Here is a 19,842-nt window from a genome sequence, read left to right as displayed (position 1 = left end):
GCTCTGTAACGCGAACATAGCAGAACCTTGGTAGGGGAGGTAGGGTTCGGACGGAGGAGAAGGGGGAAAAATAAAAAAAAAACAAAAATTTAAATATTGTTAAGGCATCATTTGAATAATGCGTGTAGAATGCATCGTCGTCGTGGTTAATGTTCGATTTTTTTTTTTCTATTGCACCCATCATCATCATACTAGTCGCAGTTAGTATTGCAACGGCCAACCCGTTTTCGATGGACTTGTAACACGTACCTCCTTTTTTGTGCTGCTCTTGTCGACTCATCAAACCGGAATAGTGCAGGTAAGTTCTAATAACACCGGTACGACTTTAGGCACGGCGCGTTTGCCTTCTTATTTTATAAACACTTGCACTCCGTTCAACATTTAAACATTTTGTGCGTGTGTTTCCTGCCAAAGTAGTATTTCAACGTAGAAGTTTTTAAATGGTTTCGTGCTAAAATCCTAGGAACACACACACGATAATTTCGTAAATGTTTACACAAATTCAGCGCTTTGTTTTGCTGTGCGGGTACAACAAAATATCTAACATAGTACATGGTGAAATATTACGTATACCATTTTATAGACGTCTACGATTCAAATAAAATAATCCAAGATGTGTATATATATATATTTCTATTACATGATGTTTTATCGGTTTATACATATTTTGCGATGTAAACTGAATGATTCTCCATTTCCTTTCCTAGAATAATATTAATTATTTTAAACATTACACATTATTTATACTACTAATTGAAAAAATTTAGCTGAATTGAATTTTTTATCTATTATGAACTCATTTCGATGACCTGAAATTGAAATGCGTCGTATGTAACTGTTTCGGTCGATACCGAAAGAAATAGAACCATACCAATAATAGACCACGGGATACAACATAATTTACATATATTTTATTCTTATACTTTAGAGTTCGAATGAGTTAATTAACCAATAATGGTAGGTAAAATATTACTCGATTTTGTTTTTTAGTTGTTCCGATTTATTGATTTACAATAACAATGTGATAGTTAATGGGCAAACGTAAATTGCGTTCAACGAAGAGAAACAATTGTAAATTGCGCCCGGTATTTTTCAGGTATAAAGTTTTGTGTATTAAATTGCGCTTTGTATTTTTCAGATACAAATTTCTGTATGGTAAATTACGCCCAATAGAAATATTATTTTTGTGATAATCATTTAGCATTACCCAGAGAACACCACGAGGAGGCGACTATCACTGTCCTCCAAAAAAGTTTTTTTGGTTTACTTGAGATGAATAAATTAATTTATAAAAATACGAAAATTAATTTTTTTTTTTTTTAATATGGTATTAATTAGGTATAGTTTTTTTTAAATATTTTTTGTTAGGTTAAAAATTTGAATAATAAAAAATACAGTTATAAGTTATCTGCATAATAATGATACATCATCTTCACATATTTAGCCCTCATAATAGTTTTTTCATTGTATTGTTAAATAATTTGGTGTTTAGAAATGTATATAAAAGCTTTTATTAAAATGACTGTGAAAAGATTCACAAGCATAAGTTGTCCGAATTAATGTTGTGGAAGTTTATGCCCAAATATTCGGAGGAAAGTCAGCGAATAAAATATATGTGTTTAAAATATAGTAAGAAAATTGTCTAAGTCGATTATCTTCAGGCATTATAAGTATTAATTCATAGTTAAAATAATCGCAAATATTTCCTGGCTCTAAAAATACCAGGTAATGATGAATTCAAGATCACTTAGATAGTAGATCTATGGGCGCAATTTACTATACCTACCCATTTTAGACTCCGAAAAATCTCGGGCGTAATTTATTAAAGTATTTGTATTATCTTCTTAATGTGGGCGCAATTTGCAAACGTCTTAATTAATTAATTAAACTATTACAACACCAAGTATTACGATCATGTAATATGGTTCAACAAAATTATTAATTCATTTTCTTTTTTAGTTAAAACTTATTATTAACTTTATTATATAAGTAATACATATATTGGAAAATAATTTAATTTAATATGATTCATAAAAAAAAAATAATCATAATTATAAATAGCTCTTTTAAATCAAAAATAATTTTTTGGTTTATTGATAATTTTTAATAGACATTTACCTACATATTGATATTTTATGTTATTACAAATTATAACTGTCACATTAAAATAGTGATTCTAAAACTAATTAAGTTCAGTAAAGTTTTTAAATTTCACCTTAGTCACTTGCCATTTCCTTGACGAATATAATTAAAAATCGAAATCAACTTAAAAAGACAATTATTTTTTTTTCAATAACTTAAGAGAGTTATGAAAACATTTCATAACTCTAAAAATTAGTTTTCCAGAAAAAACATTATAGTAAAATTTATACTTTTTTTAGTTTTTTCTAATAAAATAAGCAAATTTTGTTCTACTCAAATTATATTTGACTAAAATTAGATAGTAAAAATGGATTTAAATGGTTAACGCTTTTAACCTGTATTATTTGTGATCTCTTATTTATGATTTGCCTTCTTAATTGAGCTGTATATGAAAGAGAGTTTATTAGTTATAGGGATAATTATTTTTTTTTCATACTATAAAATGTGTACTTACAGTAAATGAAAATCTTATCATATAAAAATTAATATTGATTACATAATTCGACTTCAAATCTAATATTTTTATTAAAATCTGTTTTAAATATTTTTTAAATATGCCAAGTATATTATGTAACTATACATTTTGTTCAAGTAAAATTAAGTGTTCTTAAATAAAGATGACATTTATAATAGTGATATTTCGTAGAACTACATTATTATAAAATATATAAAGTAACTTATTTATAGTTTATTTATTATAATTTATATAACTTATTTTTACTATTCAGTGATCACATATAGTTTTATTTTATAACAGAATAGTTATTTATAACATTTAATATATATTAATTAGATTGTGTTAGTGTACAGTAAATATGTGAAGTACTGAATTGTAAATATTTTCAAATAAGATTTTTAAAAACTCATTTTAGCAAAAGGCATTATAGTTATATATACTACTACGTATACCTATCTTTGTTGTAGTTGTATAACATGTTGTATTTTCATAAGGGTAGAAACAAGGAACAGGTATAAAACAAGTCAGTTTCGTTTTTTTTTCATTATCTCTGTATTCCTTCTTTATTATTTTATTTTTTTTTTTTTTACATAAGTATTAGTTGTGATCCTGTAATGATTTTCATGCTGTCGCTCTATTCATATGGTGAAACCGGTAGGCAATCAGCACACCTGTTTATTATTCCTTAAAGGTTTGGACGCTGTTTTATCCTGTATCCTCTTTGCATACGTTCGACCTGAGATGAAAAAATATTATCTTACTATACATTTATTATTTGATATACTATATATATATATAATTGGTTATTATTAAAGCTGAACAATGCTCGAAGGGTTACAATGAATCAAGGCATCAAGGCTATGTTCTAGTGGCCCAGTTTTAATAGCGTTTAAGGGAACGTTTACACTCTTAATTTATAAACGAAAGGGAAATATCTTTAGATGTTAATAATTTAATTTAAATGTAGTTTTGTTTTTGGACAGTTAACATAAATTATAAAATGAATATGAACTATTTACATGTAGTTGTAAGTCTTAAATTTTATCTTGTGTATACTTGAGTATAAACTATAGTATATAACATAATACTACGCAGATTATTTTATGAATTATATTTATATAATAAGCATTAAGTCATCCTACTGAGTTTTTGTTCGATCAGTTTTAGATAAAAATTCTAGAATTTGGTATCTTTACTCTTTTGGTACTATTCAGTCTCTTGAAGCTATTAAAAATCGTTTTCTTAGACTCAAAAGTTATAAATGTAATATTCTACATCTGCCTCACATATCATATAAATCTTTACTGTTATATTTAAACATTTACATATTATTAAACAATTAATTGAAAATGATTTAAATCTAACGTAACTGTTTTAACTATGTAGACTTAAACTTTGGACTTTACGTATCCTCAAATAAAAAAATTCTTCGGGTTGATTTTCATTTCAAATACGGCAATTTTACTTATTAACGTACACATCAAGCCAAAAAATGGGCCTCATCGCTGGACAAAAATATACTGTATTTTGTTATTTGATATTTCCACATAACTATTATGATTGTGTTCGCCCGTTTAATCATAACAAATAAGATAAATAAATATTTATTATTTTTCGATTTGATAAGAACCGAAATTCAAGTATTCATTATTTTCCTAGTTTATTAACATAAACATATATTTTTTTACTATATTTAATAAGTGTAATATAAATTAATAAGTGTTAACTTATTTTACAAAATAATTTGAAAATTCATAAAGAAAATGAATGTGTTATTAATCAAATATTGTTTTGCTCTGCTATCAAAAAAAAAAAAAAAAATGTAATATACTACAATTTGGTAGTATTTACGGTATATTTTTTTTTTATCCACTTGTTGATCTTCACTTTTATAAATATTTACCAAATTTATCTAAATATGTTTAAAATAAGCCAAAATATTATCAATATTATTAATTAACACATTTAAGAATAGGTATTTAACATACAAAAATATATTTGAATATATAATTTACATTAATAATATTTGGTACATATTATTGAATATAATTGTATAAACTACAATTAAAATAAGTATTTAACATTAATACTAATACTTAATTTATTTATTTTATTACAATGTTAATTTATTGAATTATTATATATGATAAATTATTTTATTATAATAAAATGAATTATATTAGAAGTAGGCATTGGGAATTTTACTTATCAAAATTTAATTAGATAATTTAGATGTTAAATTAATAACTAAATATCTTTCCTACTTGCTTACTACTTTATCTGTTATTATCTAATAACTATATATATAAAACCAGTGATGTAAAAATGAGAGGGAGTTTTGGGATAATTCCCTTCCCCAAGGACTATAAAAAAAAAATTCAGTTTTGAAATGGTTAAAATGAAAAATATTCACATCATGAATATTTTAACGTGTGTATAAAATTTAGTATTTATCAATTATGATGGAATCACAAAAATATTAATTTTTCGTCCGAGGAGTTATAAAAATATCTCTTTGATATTAATACATTATAACCACGTTTACAATTTAATTCTCCGCTCCTAAATAAAATAAAAGTATACCACTGTATAAAGCAAGTATATATTATAATGATATGTTTTTATTAAATAATAAAATAATAATAAATAATAAAAAAAAACATATATCTCTAAGCAAGGCATAGCAAATTAAAAATTTAATAACAGAAAACACATTATTCTACTTATTACTTAAATTGTTTCAGTTAAATATGTGTTAATCTTCGAACGGAATCATGTTTTGAATTAACTGGTACGATTATACATTTACTTATATACTAATATGATAATGTAGGTTGGTACATATTTATATTCTAAAGTGGGATATGGGATAAAATATTCTTCCAATAATGTAAATACCTGTAATTTGTAAATACAAACATCGACACTTGACATGTTAGCAACTATGTACCGTTATTCCAGTGTGTGTTTATTTTTTGCACATAACAGCAATTTTACTGCGTAAAAGATATGAACACAATAGATATTTATAACGCATAAGAAACCATAAAAACGTCTTTTTTTATGCACAAGATTATTCATATATAACTACATCTCGACGAATATGTTAAGAAGATTCAATTGTATTGCCGTATTGTTAACAGAGACATGGCGTGCCTCATCGTTCAATTCTCAGATGGTCCACGACCGATTAAAGACTCCGCCACGCTATGTCTTGTCATTGACATTATGCCATACAATTATGATAGTTGTTCCGATTTGCAAATTATCTTTTCTCCCGTTACGGTATTATTACTAAGCTATTTGCTTTTTATTTATCAATAGGTGGTCATGACTCAATAACGGTACCTTAACTATAATCGAAAGATGTAGAAAATAATATAATTTATTTTTGCTATTATGAAAGCATTTCTTTGCATAGCCTTGAACTTGGCCTCAGCCGTTTTTACTATCATCACCGTGTGCATTAGCATTCACTGTTTATGCCTCTCATTACCTATTTCTTTTAATATTATAGTTATTTTTTAAGCAAGTAATCTCTTTTATAATATACAAAACACTAATGTCAACAACTATTTTTGAAGTTGTATTTTATTTTAGTCATTAACATAATTTTTTTTTTTTCATAATATTTCAAATTTTCTACGTAATTAGCAAAAATGACGCTTCCGTTTTACTTTAACAGTTGACATTGTTTTACTATGAACGTTTGTCCTAATTAAATTTTTTTCGGTACTCTCGTTTTCAACACTCACCTTAATTTTTTTAACTCATACTTCACCAAAACCCACTGATTTAATAGATCATATCAAATAGATTTCAATAAATATATACATGGATAGATATATTTTTGTGAAAAAACGTTAACGCATACTTATTGTTGTACAATCAAAATATTGACAACCTTGATTGTGTCTATTGAATACATTTAATTATACATAATTAGAATATAAAAATTGGGCTTGTACTCGATATTAAAAAATAGAGATTGTGTAGGTTTGTTTGAACACACCCTGACTACTAATACAACCATGACAACTTTCAATACTGCAGAGTAATTAGTTTTAATAACATACAAAGACGATCACGTTTATCGAGGGTTGTTATATTATATATGTCTATACACGTAGCCTCCATCATCAACCGTAAAAAACTGACCAGTGGCTACAATCAATCAAGCTATCGAAGGGTGGCCAAGGTCAAGATTAAAGATGTATAATGAAGCACACCAAACAACCAAAGAATATAATAGTGCCACCAAGGACAACCACTTGTACAACGATTTTTGTTTCTAATAACAAGCGGCAACTCGAGTGAAAAAAACCATCAGTAAAACTGAATATATTTTCACCTATATTGGAATACGTTACACAAATATACATTTAAGTATATGTACACGTATAATGAAAAGAGTACACTTGTTCACATACATATTTGTAATTAGTTTGTATAAAAATAAAATATGATACACGGTGAATAATTTGATAGTTTTCGGTTCATCAAATACTAGACAATTAACGGTTAATACTAAAAAGTATAGGATGATTATGACGTTTATCAGCTATGCTACTGGTAATGCAAACTCACAATCAATTAATATGTAAATATATAAATAATACTAGAAAATGCATGTACGATTAATTGTTTTTTATACACTAAATATGAAATAACGATATTGGTTTAATAAATAACATGAAGTTAATTCTTTATGAAACAAAAGTCTCGTTGGAATCTATGTTAAGTAAAAAATATATTTAAAAAATGTTTCTTAGTTAAATAAAAAAAATTATATGACTTATTATTATAGAATAAAGTTTTTATGTTTATATGCTTATACATACGTTTATAACATTTTTTTTTTACATTGAAAACAATTAATATACAAATTTGTATAAATATCTGGACAATACTTCATAGTTAAATAGTTCCTGACGTATATTAAGAACGTCTAAATGGTTTTGGAAAATATATCTGACAAAGTTATGAAGTTACTTACATATTCATCTCTAGTTTATGAAATACATCTGTATTCAAAATAAAGTTAGCTATTAATTTACACAAGTATATGTTAATGTTAAACTATTTCAAACGAGTTTTATTAATTCTAGTATTTAAATTAGTATCTAGATTTAAGAATCCATGAGATAAAAGGGAATTATATTTATGTGAAAATAATTTAAATTGCTTGTAACTCACATGACACTGGAAAGTAAAAATAAAAGGAATTGGTTATGTAGAAAAATATCTTATATAAAATCTTTTTTTAAACCATGACTAAGTGAGAAATATATCAGTTTTAAATTTATTTTTTAATACTATGAACTGCACTTTAGTCTATGTATAGGTATCTATGTATATTGATTTTTATTTATTAAAGCCTGCACCCATATTTTTAAATAGCATAGATTAGTACTAAAACATTTACATGTAATAACTAATTACTTAAAAAATTAAGTAACTTATACCTTGGATAACCTTAAAGGCTTAAACAGATAATTTTTTTCGGGAATTCTAAAATTATAGAAACAATATAAATGAAAATATTATGATGCATAGTAACCCTTAATTCTTTAATCATTCGCTTAATCCATTTTTTAATTCTCACATAGGGAAAAATAAACATAAAAGCTTAGCATTTTTCAAGATTATATATTTTAAAAATCTATTATTGTAATTAGACAATCGCACAAAATTTCCTTTTTTAGATCAATTATAAAATGTTGAGAATAACTTGTTTTGTTTTGTATGATTAATAATTTTTGGTTCGGAGTTTTTAAAGATTATTACAATTTCATTAAAATGCTTCTAAATTAGTTCCAATGTTAATTTTTGAAACTCTCAGTACCCACGTTGACAAATGAGAATTGTATAATTATAAGTACGGTTTAAAAAAATATATATAATTAAGAATCTCACAAATTTTTGGTATTGCACTAAATAAAAATATTGCTAAATATAATGAAAACAGTGTTAAAAAATGTTCATATGCTGTTAAAATTTAAGAAGCCAATCATTTCTAACGCCAGGCCTTTTCTTATGAAAAAAAAAACCTCCAACAGCTTGATTTAAAAAAATATGTGCAGCTATACTGTGATATTTGGTGCCCTGGTGAGAACAGTGATTCCCGCTTAATGTGGATACTTTAAAACCAGTTTTATTTGCCCATATTAAGCGGTTGCCCATAAAAACCAAAATAAGTATAAAAAAATCCACATGACTTTTAAATTTTTATAAAACAAGTATATTTGATGTAACAAGTGAACCGAAAAATTTAAAATATCAAATACTGCTAAATAAAATACATAACAAATTTATATTTAATAATAGTTGTTCATTATGTGCACACTTTTTAATTCGATATCCTTTCTATTTTTCTACACACTTACTAACTATCACTGGCAATAAACTGCTCGTTATCCATTTTCTGTGCTTACTCTCCGATTAAGATGATACTAATGAGTAGTTGCCTCCAAAACAAATTCATGTTATATAAGTATAGATTTTAATGCAATTTTATTAATAAAAAAAAATTATAAAAATTCTTAGGTTTTGGTTTTCAGTACGATCCCAGAAACCCTAACACCACGTTCTGTTAATTGTTATCAATGAAAACTATTTATTTGAAGCTTTGTAAACGTTGGTATCTTTCTTTACCTTTTTACGTTTTTAGCCATATGTTTGGTTTGAATTTCAGAGTTTGCATAAAACATTTTCTTCTTTTCCTGAGAAGTTTTGCAATTATTGATTTGGGCACTCATAATTGTTTAACAATTTAACATTATAAAGAACTTGGCAGATCCGTTTTAAGTTTCAATTTTGTCCTAAAGATATTTTCGAAGAATATATAGTCTATATTAAATTTTAATATAGTTAAAACTATCCACATTTAGTGGTAGTTTTAACCATTTTTCATATACATTGGAATCAAAACTAGACCATATGGTCTAGTCTTGATTCTATAGTTGTCTAATACGAGTATAATATAATTCTCGTATTAGAAACTACACATACGAAACCATACCTACTGTACTTGAAAAATGTTGAAAGCTAAACACTGAATACTTTTAGAACTTATACTACGATCAGAAATGAGTATAAGTACTTACTTATGGTGATTATGTAAAAACTATTTAGGAATAATTAAATATATGGAAAAATAAAATGATTTTATCTTAAATGAAAGTACTCTGAAAAAATATTTCTACACTATGTTATACTAAGTAACTGTATAATTTCCCAGTATCTTTATAAATATATCACTTTAAAGTTTTCTTTAGTTTCTAGAAACTTCATTAGATAGATATGTATGTATTTTATCTTATTTATTATTTACATATATATAAATGAATGAGTTACTATACTCAATAATTATCTGACCGATTTTTACGTGGTTTTATGCAAAATGGTCTGCGTTTTCTGGGGAAGGTATTTGACCATTGCAATCCTTTGATAGTCCCTACTACCATACCAAAAAACATACGGTAATAAGGAAAAAAAACTTTTATAATTATTTTAACTGTTATTTTGTTGGAATGTCTCAAATTTCGTCAAGTTGTATTTTTTTTTTTGCATACCATGCATTCATATACATTTATTTTTGTAATACTAGCGTCAAAAAAAATAAAATAAAAATGGTTACCATGGTTAGTTATCCACTAGCGTTACGTTAAATGTAAGCATACGCTTAGATTATATTTAAGGTTAGTTCAATTATATAGTAAATAGAATAGTCATGGAATAGTCATAACAATTTTTTTCGTTTAAAATTATATATTGTATTAGTTTCTATAATTCATCATCGATTTATTTCAATAAAATAATGGAATCTTATTATTTTAAGCTATCTTTTATGTCCCATATTTCTCTACAATGAATTATGGATTTTAGATTTCAGATCAGCCATATTGATATTTATTGATGTAAATAAATACACGTAGAAAGGGCAATAATGTATAATAAATTTAGCAATAGAAAAATATTGCAGGGTTAACTAAAATAATATATATATATATATATATATATTGAAAAAATAAAAATTTAATAACGAATAATCTTTTTTTTTCGAGTTATATATTTTTTGGGTATATTAATTACCATGAAAACTGTAATGCCATGAGACATTTTTAAGCTATAATTTATAATATTATTTACACATAGAATAACACCTAAATAAAATCGCTAGAATTTTAAATGGTACTCTACACCGCTATAGTTCTATGGTGCTGATAATATCATACGAAGACAAAATAAATAATATTCTGTAGGCCTACTATATAGTGTCATCACCTCTCTCTCCTTGCGTCGCGTTCGTCCACCGGACTAACACATTAAACGATTTTCGCATGAACGACAAAAAAACCACTAGCCATCACGTTGCGTAATCCAGTACATTATAATATACCCGAGTGCGTGTGGGTTTGTCGTGTATGGTACGCACACGGTTCAGAACAGATAGTGCGGTAGCATAATGTTATGTTGTACATCACACGGTTGCGGTGCATTATAAGAATATTATATATATTATCGTACTATAGTGTAGAACGTCATAATACGGTAATAATTATGGTGTGTATATTATTCAAAAGGATATCAAAATGTTGTGAGCATATTGTCGACGGGTGGTGGTGAAAAGAAAGAAAGAAAAAAAATAACGCACTATTATAACAATGCTCTTACGGATTGCATTATACCTTTACATAAGGGTGTGTAAGTACCGCGTTTGTACACGTGCACTTACACCTACCTACCTTTTTACCTGCCGGATGATAGTAAGAATATTAAACAGTAACGCCGCCCGTGATATTGTAATTTATAGAAGATAGGCATAATATATTTTACACATAAATATGTATAAAGTGAGGCAGCCAGCCAGTTATGAAAATCTGCGTGCGACGAGCCCCATCATGGATTCATGGGTGTATAGGCCAACCGCTATTTCTCTTTCTTTTTACTTTTTCACACTAATACAACCAGCTCTACACTTGAATTCTCTTTCTTTTACTCGTTAAAATGCATAATCGTCCTTACCCTTGACCTTAACACTGCAAACGTGTTTATTGCTGTTACACGTGCATGCTCACGCACTCGCGCGCACACACACGCACACACACACACACACACACACACATACAAACGAACACACATACACACTCACTTCAGCACTACGTGTTTAAATTTTTCAAGTTCGGATGTGTGATATATATGATATACTCATAATATATATTTTTACCTATTATTATTTTTGAACTATACTAAATATATTCTATGTATAATATAATATTATACTCACAGCTGTGTAATAAAAAGTGTATATTTATACATTGGACTTAGAATTGACATATTATGTCGGCAGCTATATGCATACATTATTTTTTACTCGATTGAAGTCATGAATAAATATACACAAGTATATATATATTAGGACAGTGAAAGATTCAATAGAATATTATAAATTATAATAAGCTTATGTGGACCGATATGATTTTACGTCATCGTAGTCTCAGCTGCTAAACTGTCATTATTACTTACATGACTAAAGTATATAATATATTATGTATATGTATGTATACGGAAAAGCATATTCCTATCGTATACAGAGTCGTTCTAAATCTTAACATTACCTACCTGCCTATTTTAGTTTTATCCTGAAAAACGAAATACTATTTAAACTCAACGAACCAAATATCAACACCGAGTTTTAAGTTTTACTCTGAAGCAAAATATTACGTAGCATATTATTTTGATACACTCATACAGATTATTTTAAATTATTACTAGTCCATTAACCGAGTGATGCAATTTATTTTAAATAATTTAAATTTAAAATCAAAACTACGTAGTGTTATTATTATTTTTTTATTACATGATTATTTTAAGTAAATTAATAATAATAAAATATTTTAAACATTTCCTAATTTTATACTATTATAAAAGTAAATGTACTTTTGATTCTAGAATTGTTAATACTTATCTCTATTTATTTGACCAATAATACATATTTCTGGAAACTTAAAACAAAATAAAAGCATTTTTATAATAATATATAATAATTAATTTTTTAATAATAAAAAATACGTCTACTATTGAAGAAAGAAAATTGTTTTCAGTAGTTCAGAATGACTCTGTATACAATGAATTATTCGTAAACAATAAATCGTATATGTTTTGTATTTCAATAAAAAAACGTTCTGTAAAAAAAAGGTACAAATCTTACATAATGTAGGTAAACATGTGTTTTCTACCACCCTAGGGATACTTAGTAGGTAGGTACTTCAAGCAGTTTATGTGTATTGTGAAGCGAAGATCTTGTGTGTTTCTACAGTCTCTCGTACCACTCATCCAAACAATAATAATAACATTCTGATTTAGATTATGGAAAAATTTCTACTTTATTTTCTGGTCGTATGCCTGTTAATTCAGTTGGTGCACAGTTATGAATATTTAAAAGAAACATTCAACTCCAAATACCTGGTAATAGGAGTTATTGGATTTTTAACTCTTTGGTATAGTTACCGTTTGCTGATTAAACCACTGGATATACAAAGGGTATGGATAGAGTACTTATTATGATAAATGTTATATTAAATATTAATACAATAATTATACAATTATATATTATTTAACGAGTTACCCTATGGTAATATTTTAATTTTCCATAGAAATTGGCGGACGTGGGCTATAAACAATACTTCACACAAAAACAATGGGCGTCGAAAGATAAATTACACTTGATACGATCCATGATGAGTCTCAGGAAAAAAGGAGCGTTGCCGCCCGTCTACCCAAATGGGTGGTTTGCACTCCTAGATTCCGATCAAATTAATATCCAACAAGTGAAATACGTGACAGCTATGGGTATCTATTTTATTTTTACAAAACTTAATATATGCATAGTTGAAACACCTACTGAATAGGTATTAAGTATACTTTTAAATAGTATTATGGATGATATAGTGATTTCATTAACATTTTTGTCTAAAGCGTGTTGTGTTGGACAACACAAGTGTTTTCAGATGGAGAATTAATAATTTAAACATTATACTATTAACATCCATTAAATAAAATTGAATAAAGCCTTGACTCTTGGATCATAAAATTAAAACATTTTTTTTTTTTTAGTTTTATTTCTTACGGCTTTCGTATAACGCCATAACGACCAAAAATCTTTAAGAAGTTTCAGAATAAAATAAAATAATATAATAAAATTTACTCACAGATGTGTATAATATATTAAGAGTACCTACGTCAAATTAATTTTTTTTAGTGTTGTTACTGATTAATTTATTATCATCAAATTTCTTTAAATGGCATTTTTTTATTTGTTATACTTGGCACAGTAAAAAATTAATTAATATATAATATAATACCAATATTAAATTCTTATAGAATATAATAAAAATTGATTTCAGATTTTTATTAGATAAACATAAACAATACATTTTTTTCTTTAAATATAACTATTAATAGCTAAATAATATGTTTAATGAAAAAAATATTTTATTACTATTATTTTATTATTATTACTATTATAAGTATTATTATCAAACTGAAGATAAATAAGGTTAGTGAAAATTCTAAAAATTACTGTGAAAGTAATTCAGCATCCGTGGGTGTTTAGGTATGCGACGAACTTTTTTTGATAAAAATTTAAAATATATGTCTATGTTTCTACGCCACTATAAAGTTTATAATTTATGGATTTTAAGTTGATACTTAACTAAATTATATAAGAGCTCATAAAATTAAAATTTTTATATGTTAAACTATGAAAATTATAATATATATATATAAGTATGTAATTTAACCAGTAGGTATATACAGCTATATTTAGACACATGACTGCTTTGTTATAAGCTAGTTTTAATATTAATTTTAGGAGAAAATTTCGCAGTATTTCGTTCGTCCAATGGCAACATCAATATATTAGATGCTTACTGCCCACATCTGGGTGCAAATATGGCTATCGGAGGAGTAGTTAGAGGAAACAATCTCCAATGTCCATTTCACGGATGGAAATTTGATGGTACAGATGGAAAATGCGTCAACAAAATACAACAAAACGATTGTCCAGATGGTATACTTAAGTTTTAAAATAGATTAAAATTCATATTAATAATAATAAGCTTAAAGTTAAATTCTATAATTATTGGTGGATTTATAGTTTTTTGTTAACAAAGAAAAAAATGTTGCAAATTTAGAATTACAGTATTATATTAGTTATTATCGTATTCATATTATACAAACAAACATTTCGGTTTGTGCAGATACAATTTTAACCAAAACATCGGTAAAAAAATGGGAGTCGTTCGAGGCAAACGGTTTCATATTTGTATGGTATCATTCAGAAAATGAAAAACCCTCATGGTATCCTCCTAGGGATGAAATGATTAGCAATTGGACTTATCGTGGTCGAAGTGAACACTATGTGAATGCACACGTACAAGACATTCCAGAAAATGGTGCAGATGTAGCGCATTTATCAGTTTTGCACGGTGACATGGCACTAGGAGGCCAATATGCAGCTCAAGCCAATACATCTCTGTGGAATATTCTGGGCAACCATAAATGGAAAGCCGAATGGAAAGCCGATAAAGACCAATGGCACTTGTCTAAACTAAAATTGGAACACAAACTTAAAGTGTTTAAAAATTTTGTCATTTTTCAAATGAATGTTACAGCAGATCAGGTAAAAATACTCATATTCCAATCCAAACTGACTCTCATCTTCCTCTAAAACAGGGTTAGCCAACTTGGGATACACGTGCCTCTAGCCAGAAACTTGATATTATTTTAAACGGTATACTCTCATTAGCATATAAATTGACCCGTTATACTTCATTTCGGTTATTTTCAACTATTATATTTTAACATTAAATAATAATAATCATAAAGATTTAAATTCACAATACAGTAAGTATATTTATGTCCCAAACAACCACCATCTTGGAAACCGAATCGACATTTTGTAAAATATAACACATTAACCAGGTATTGAAGATTCCCTTTTACGTTTTTCAAGTAATATTGTTTTGTGTAAAAAAAAATTACGATAAACCTTATATAAATCTTTTCTGGTTGTTCTATCTTCTGTGATATAATTACCTAATATCAGAAATTAAATATTATTGGTGGTAAACTGCTTTAATAAAATAGCAAATAACAAATACCAAATAGCAGTCAATATTTTATGTAAAAAAAACGTTATGACTACTATAGCTGTTTTATTTGTATAAGTTCATCATTCCATAATAGAAAATATGTATAAATAAATCTAAATAGTAAATAATAAATACCCAAAATTGATATTAGTTAATTATAGATTCGAGATATTGTTAATATAACAATAATGATAACAATAAAATAATAATTTTCATTTTCATTATAAATTGTTTGCCAATTGCAAATATTAACTAGTAAAGATCACGCACTCGGATTTCAATGGTACGAGCAACGGATCGTTAGCGTTCATCCACATATCGATTTGAGCCAGGGTTTCGTTTAATGTTCTTTCAAATGTTATGTTTACTTTATTTTAGTCACTCTTGTATAAAACAAGAATATAAATATTAAATAATATACTAAACATTTTTCATTTTTAATGTTTGTTTTTGTTAGTGATAACATCGGTACAGGAATATCATAATAAAAATATTAACAGAGTGACTAATTTAATAATATTTAGCAGCTTTATAATATTTTTAATAATAGCAATAGCAACTACTTTTAATTTTGATTAGCAACTTGTTATTGTTAATAGAAAATAGCAGTGCTGTTTACTCTGCTACTGCTATTATCAAATCACCATCATAAAATATAATTAGATACTTGAGATATATCTTAATTTGAACCTAATGTCCAAAGTTTATAGTTATTATCGCCTAATGCCAATCCAATTAGCATTAATCAATATAAAACCCCAAATAATAGTGAAAGCCGTAACATTAATAACATAAATGTATAATAAGAAACTGATGTTTTGTACACTTTTTATATTAGAAAAGTGTTAATTTTTACAGTACATTAATATGTATATATTCAGCGCAACTACTGGTGGGGTTTGGGGGTTGTAACCCCCCTCGACATATTTTCTGAGATTTTTACAAATTCTACACAGATAAAAAAATTGTTTATTATGAACACACGAAACGGCTGATTGATATGAAATATGAATATTATTCGTATTGTAATTGATAACAATAATAACATGACAATATGGAACGATTTGTAACATTCCGTTCAACTTTAAAACATCAATAACCTTACTACTACAATTTCTCGATAGTCGATTGTATAATACTTTTTTTGTAGTATCATAATATGAAATAGAAGTTAAACAGTTTAATTTGTAATTGCAATATTTTACTCATAAACCTAACTTAATCTTACTTCCTTACCCCACTAAAAACCTGCAGAAAATGCTTATTTTTTCCAAATTCACAACCCCCTCCCTATTTGTACACACTGCGTGTGAATTTAATGATGAAATTATGAAAATAGCGTAAGGAAATTTAAATAAAAAATTTCGTATAAAGAAATTATCGATGAATTGCGTCATAAAGCGAGAATTGCAAATTATCAAAGTTTAAAATTAATACTCTAATAATATATAAGTATAAATTGTATATTTAAAAATATTAGTAAAATTAAAGGTTAAAAAAATATTGTGACAAAATTTTAATTATTTAAAAAGCGTTTTTTTCAGTTTATCAGGGGCGTTAGCAAGTCTTCCTACGCCACAGTATAACAGTGTTGTTATCAGATTCCAAATCCAAACGTCAGTGGCGTGCGCAGAAAATTGGTATGGGGGGAGGATGTCATAAATAAAAATGTATTATTTTCAATTTTTATTCTTTATTATTATACAAAAAAAAAAAAAAAATGTAATCAAGGCTGAAATTCATCCTTATGGCTTTTACACTAAATTCATCAATTATTTGTTCTGTAAATAATGGAATGTTTTGATGTATGTTCATTAACGCCAATCAATTTAACCGTGACTGCCCCGTCGTATTTCTTAAATACATTTTTAAACATTTAAGACTAAAAAAAAAAGTCCATGGGGGGGATATATCCCCCATCATCCCACCCCTTACACCCGCCACAGCCAAACGTATACGTTTTATATTATTAGGTATTGGTGTGTTAAAATTTAATTAATGTAATAAATCATATTATACATTTCAAAGATGATTTCCGAGTAAAAACCCATGACAACATATAATCGTTATTTATTTCATAATATGAAATTGTGATAGGCTAATAACGATTCATGTGAATAATGAAATGTGGACTATAATAGGAAACTAATGAACTATTTTTTTTTTTATAAAGGAAGTTGCGAGTTGAACTGAGACTTCAAATTCCGAGGGTTGAGAATTTACATTCGAGATTTAATTCAGATTGAAATAAAAGAGTTGGAAGAATTGAAAGTCAATTCATTGATTCAACTCATTAAACTGAACTGTGTTCAAAGATTTAATTCATCAAAATGAGTTGAAATTCCCAACCCTACTTATCTTACAATTTAATTTATAAGTTCTTCATTGATTAGGAATAGGCCTAACTAAAGCTTACATTTGGAGGGGTTTGCTATTTAGATAATACAGACCCATAAGGGTTACTCCCTCAAACTCAGTGGTGTAGCCAAGGGGGTGGCTAAGGGGGCTATAGCCCCCCCCGTGGGCCGTGTTTATATGTTTAATGTATCTATGTACTAAACTAGTATACTACTATTTTCTTTCGAGTATTTTAAACCTTTGGTATTAACTAAATTTTGACGATTAACGAATAGCAGGTGTTTGTCTTTGGCATAGATATTACAGATTACTAATACTTCTAGTTTCTACCATGATTATCACTATCTTTTTGATGGTTATCATGCAAGTTGTGGCGAATCACTATCAAATATTTAATGATGTTGTCAACATGGGAAAAAGTGTTAATATTGAAATAAAAATACCACGAGTATGTAAAAGGCAAAGGAGGACTGAGAGAGAAGAGTACAAAATATCAAGAGACTCTAGGATGAAAAAAATTCAACTTCAAAATTAGCCATCATTCATTACCAACTACCATTGACCATTGTTTTTCCATTAGCAGCATGTACTAAACCTTTAAAAAAATTAGTTTTGTAGTTGAATCCCTAAGGTCATTTATGATTTCAAAATTGTGCTCTGTATCAGAGCCAAAAAATCATAATTAATATTAAATTGTATGCATTTACATACCTCTTATACAATTACCAAGTCAGCATTGAATTGTTGATTTAAATTGGATATTTTCTTTTTTTTTCACAAACAATACATTTTGTAAAAGATTTAAAATAAAACCAAGGGTACAAATATTTGAAACTTTTGTCTCATTGTAGATTGGTCCTGGATTGGTGATTTTAAATTTTAAAACAAGCTTTGGACCAATGAAATTAGTTCAAACAGTCACACCTGTAGAACCATTAATTCAAAAAGTTGTTCATCGTGTGTATTGTCCAATTTATTTGTCATTATATGCATCAATACTTTTATTTATGGAATCTGTAATGGTAAGATTTGATTTTAAATGTTATGCTAAATACTTAATATATTTATTAATTTTTTTATAATGAATGTTTAGTACAATACTCATTTCAATTTTCAAATATATATTTTGTTCTATTTTTTATTTTTAATTAATATTTTTTTAACTTATAAATAATAGGTGGAGTAGTTGAACAAATATAGACTATAGTGTTAAAGCTTACCAACATTGATTAGAACCTGGCTACAGGAGGCCAGTCTTTTGTAGACTTTTACCCTAGTATTAATATGATAACTATAAATTATTATCCTATATATTAGTATAAAACAAATTGTAATATTACATTCATATAAAATTTAATTGGATATATTTTAATAATAGTAATTTTAGTAAATGTTTTTAATCTTATTTTTTAATAACAGTGAATATTCATTATTTTTTTTTTATTATTATTATAATTGCAGTTTGAAAGAGATGTAGTAATTTGGAACCACAAGAAATACATTGAAAAACCTTTGGCTTCAAAACAAGAATCAACACTTTTAGCACATAGAAAATGGTATAAGCAATTTTATAGTGCTAATAGCCCCACTTTTAGTTTCAGAAAAGAAACAATAGATTGGTAAATTAATATTATATAAACTTTTATTATATGCAGCAGAAAAGTATTAATTAATACAGAGAATAATATATTAATATTAATATAGAAAATAATGGTACAATGTTCAATT

At 26.7% G+C, this 19,842-nt stretch overlaps 1 protein-coding gene across 3 annotated transcripts; it reads left to right on the top strand.

Annotated features, from left to right (window-relative positions):
* Positions 1-62: 62 nt before the first annotated feature.
* On the top strand, positions 63-19,789 carry LOC112689667 (cholesterol 7-desaturase). 3 transcript variants are annotated; one of them, XM_025563491.1, is made up of 7 exons: positions 63-298; positions 12,968-13,144; positions 13,258-13,453; positions 14,475-14,672; positions 14,863-15,284; positions 18,966-19,136; positions 19,576-19,789. In XM_025563491.1, the coding sequence occupies exons 2-7, from the start codon at positions 12,971-12,973 to the stop codon at positions 19,735-19,737; spliced, it is 1,323 nt and encodes a 440-aa protein (XP_025419276.1). In that variant the 5' UTR covers positions 63-298; positions 12,968-12,970; the 3' UTR covers positions 19,738-19,789. The 3 variants fall into 3 exon arrangements, with proteins under 3 accessions (XP_025419276.1, XP_025419278.1, XP_025419277.1); XM_025563493.1 differs by lacking the exon at positions 12,968-13,144 and having other exon boundaries at positions 65-298; XM_025563492.1 differs by lacking the exon at positions 63-298 and having other exon boundaries at positions 12,868-13,144.
* Positions 19,790-19,842: the final 53 nt, after the last annotated feature.

This window comes from Sipha flava, unplaced genomic scaffold, assembly GCF_003268045.1.
Source record: "Sipha flava isolate LNK unplaced genomic scaffold, YSA_version1 45_pilon_pilon, whole genome shotgun sequence".
Lineage (NCBI taxonomy): Eukaryota > Metazoa > Arthropoda > Insecta > Hemiptera > Aphididae > Sipha > Sipha flava.
The sequence above is the reverse complement of the archived record's forward strand: the minus strand, read 5'-3'. Positions and strand labels throughout refer to the sequence as shown.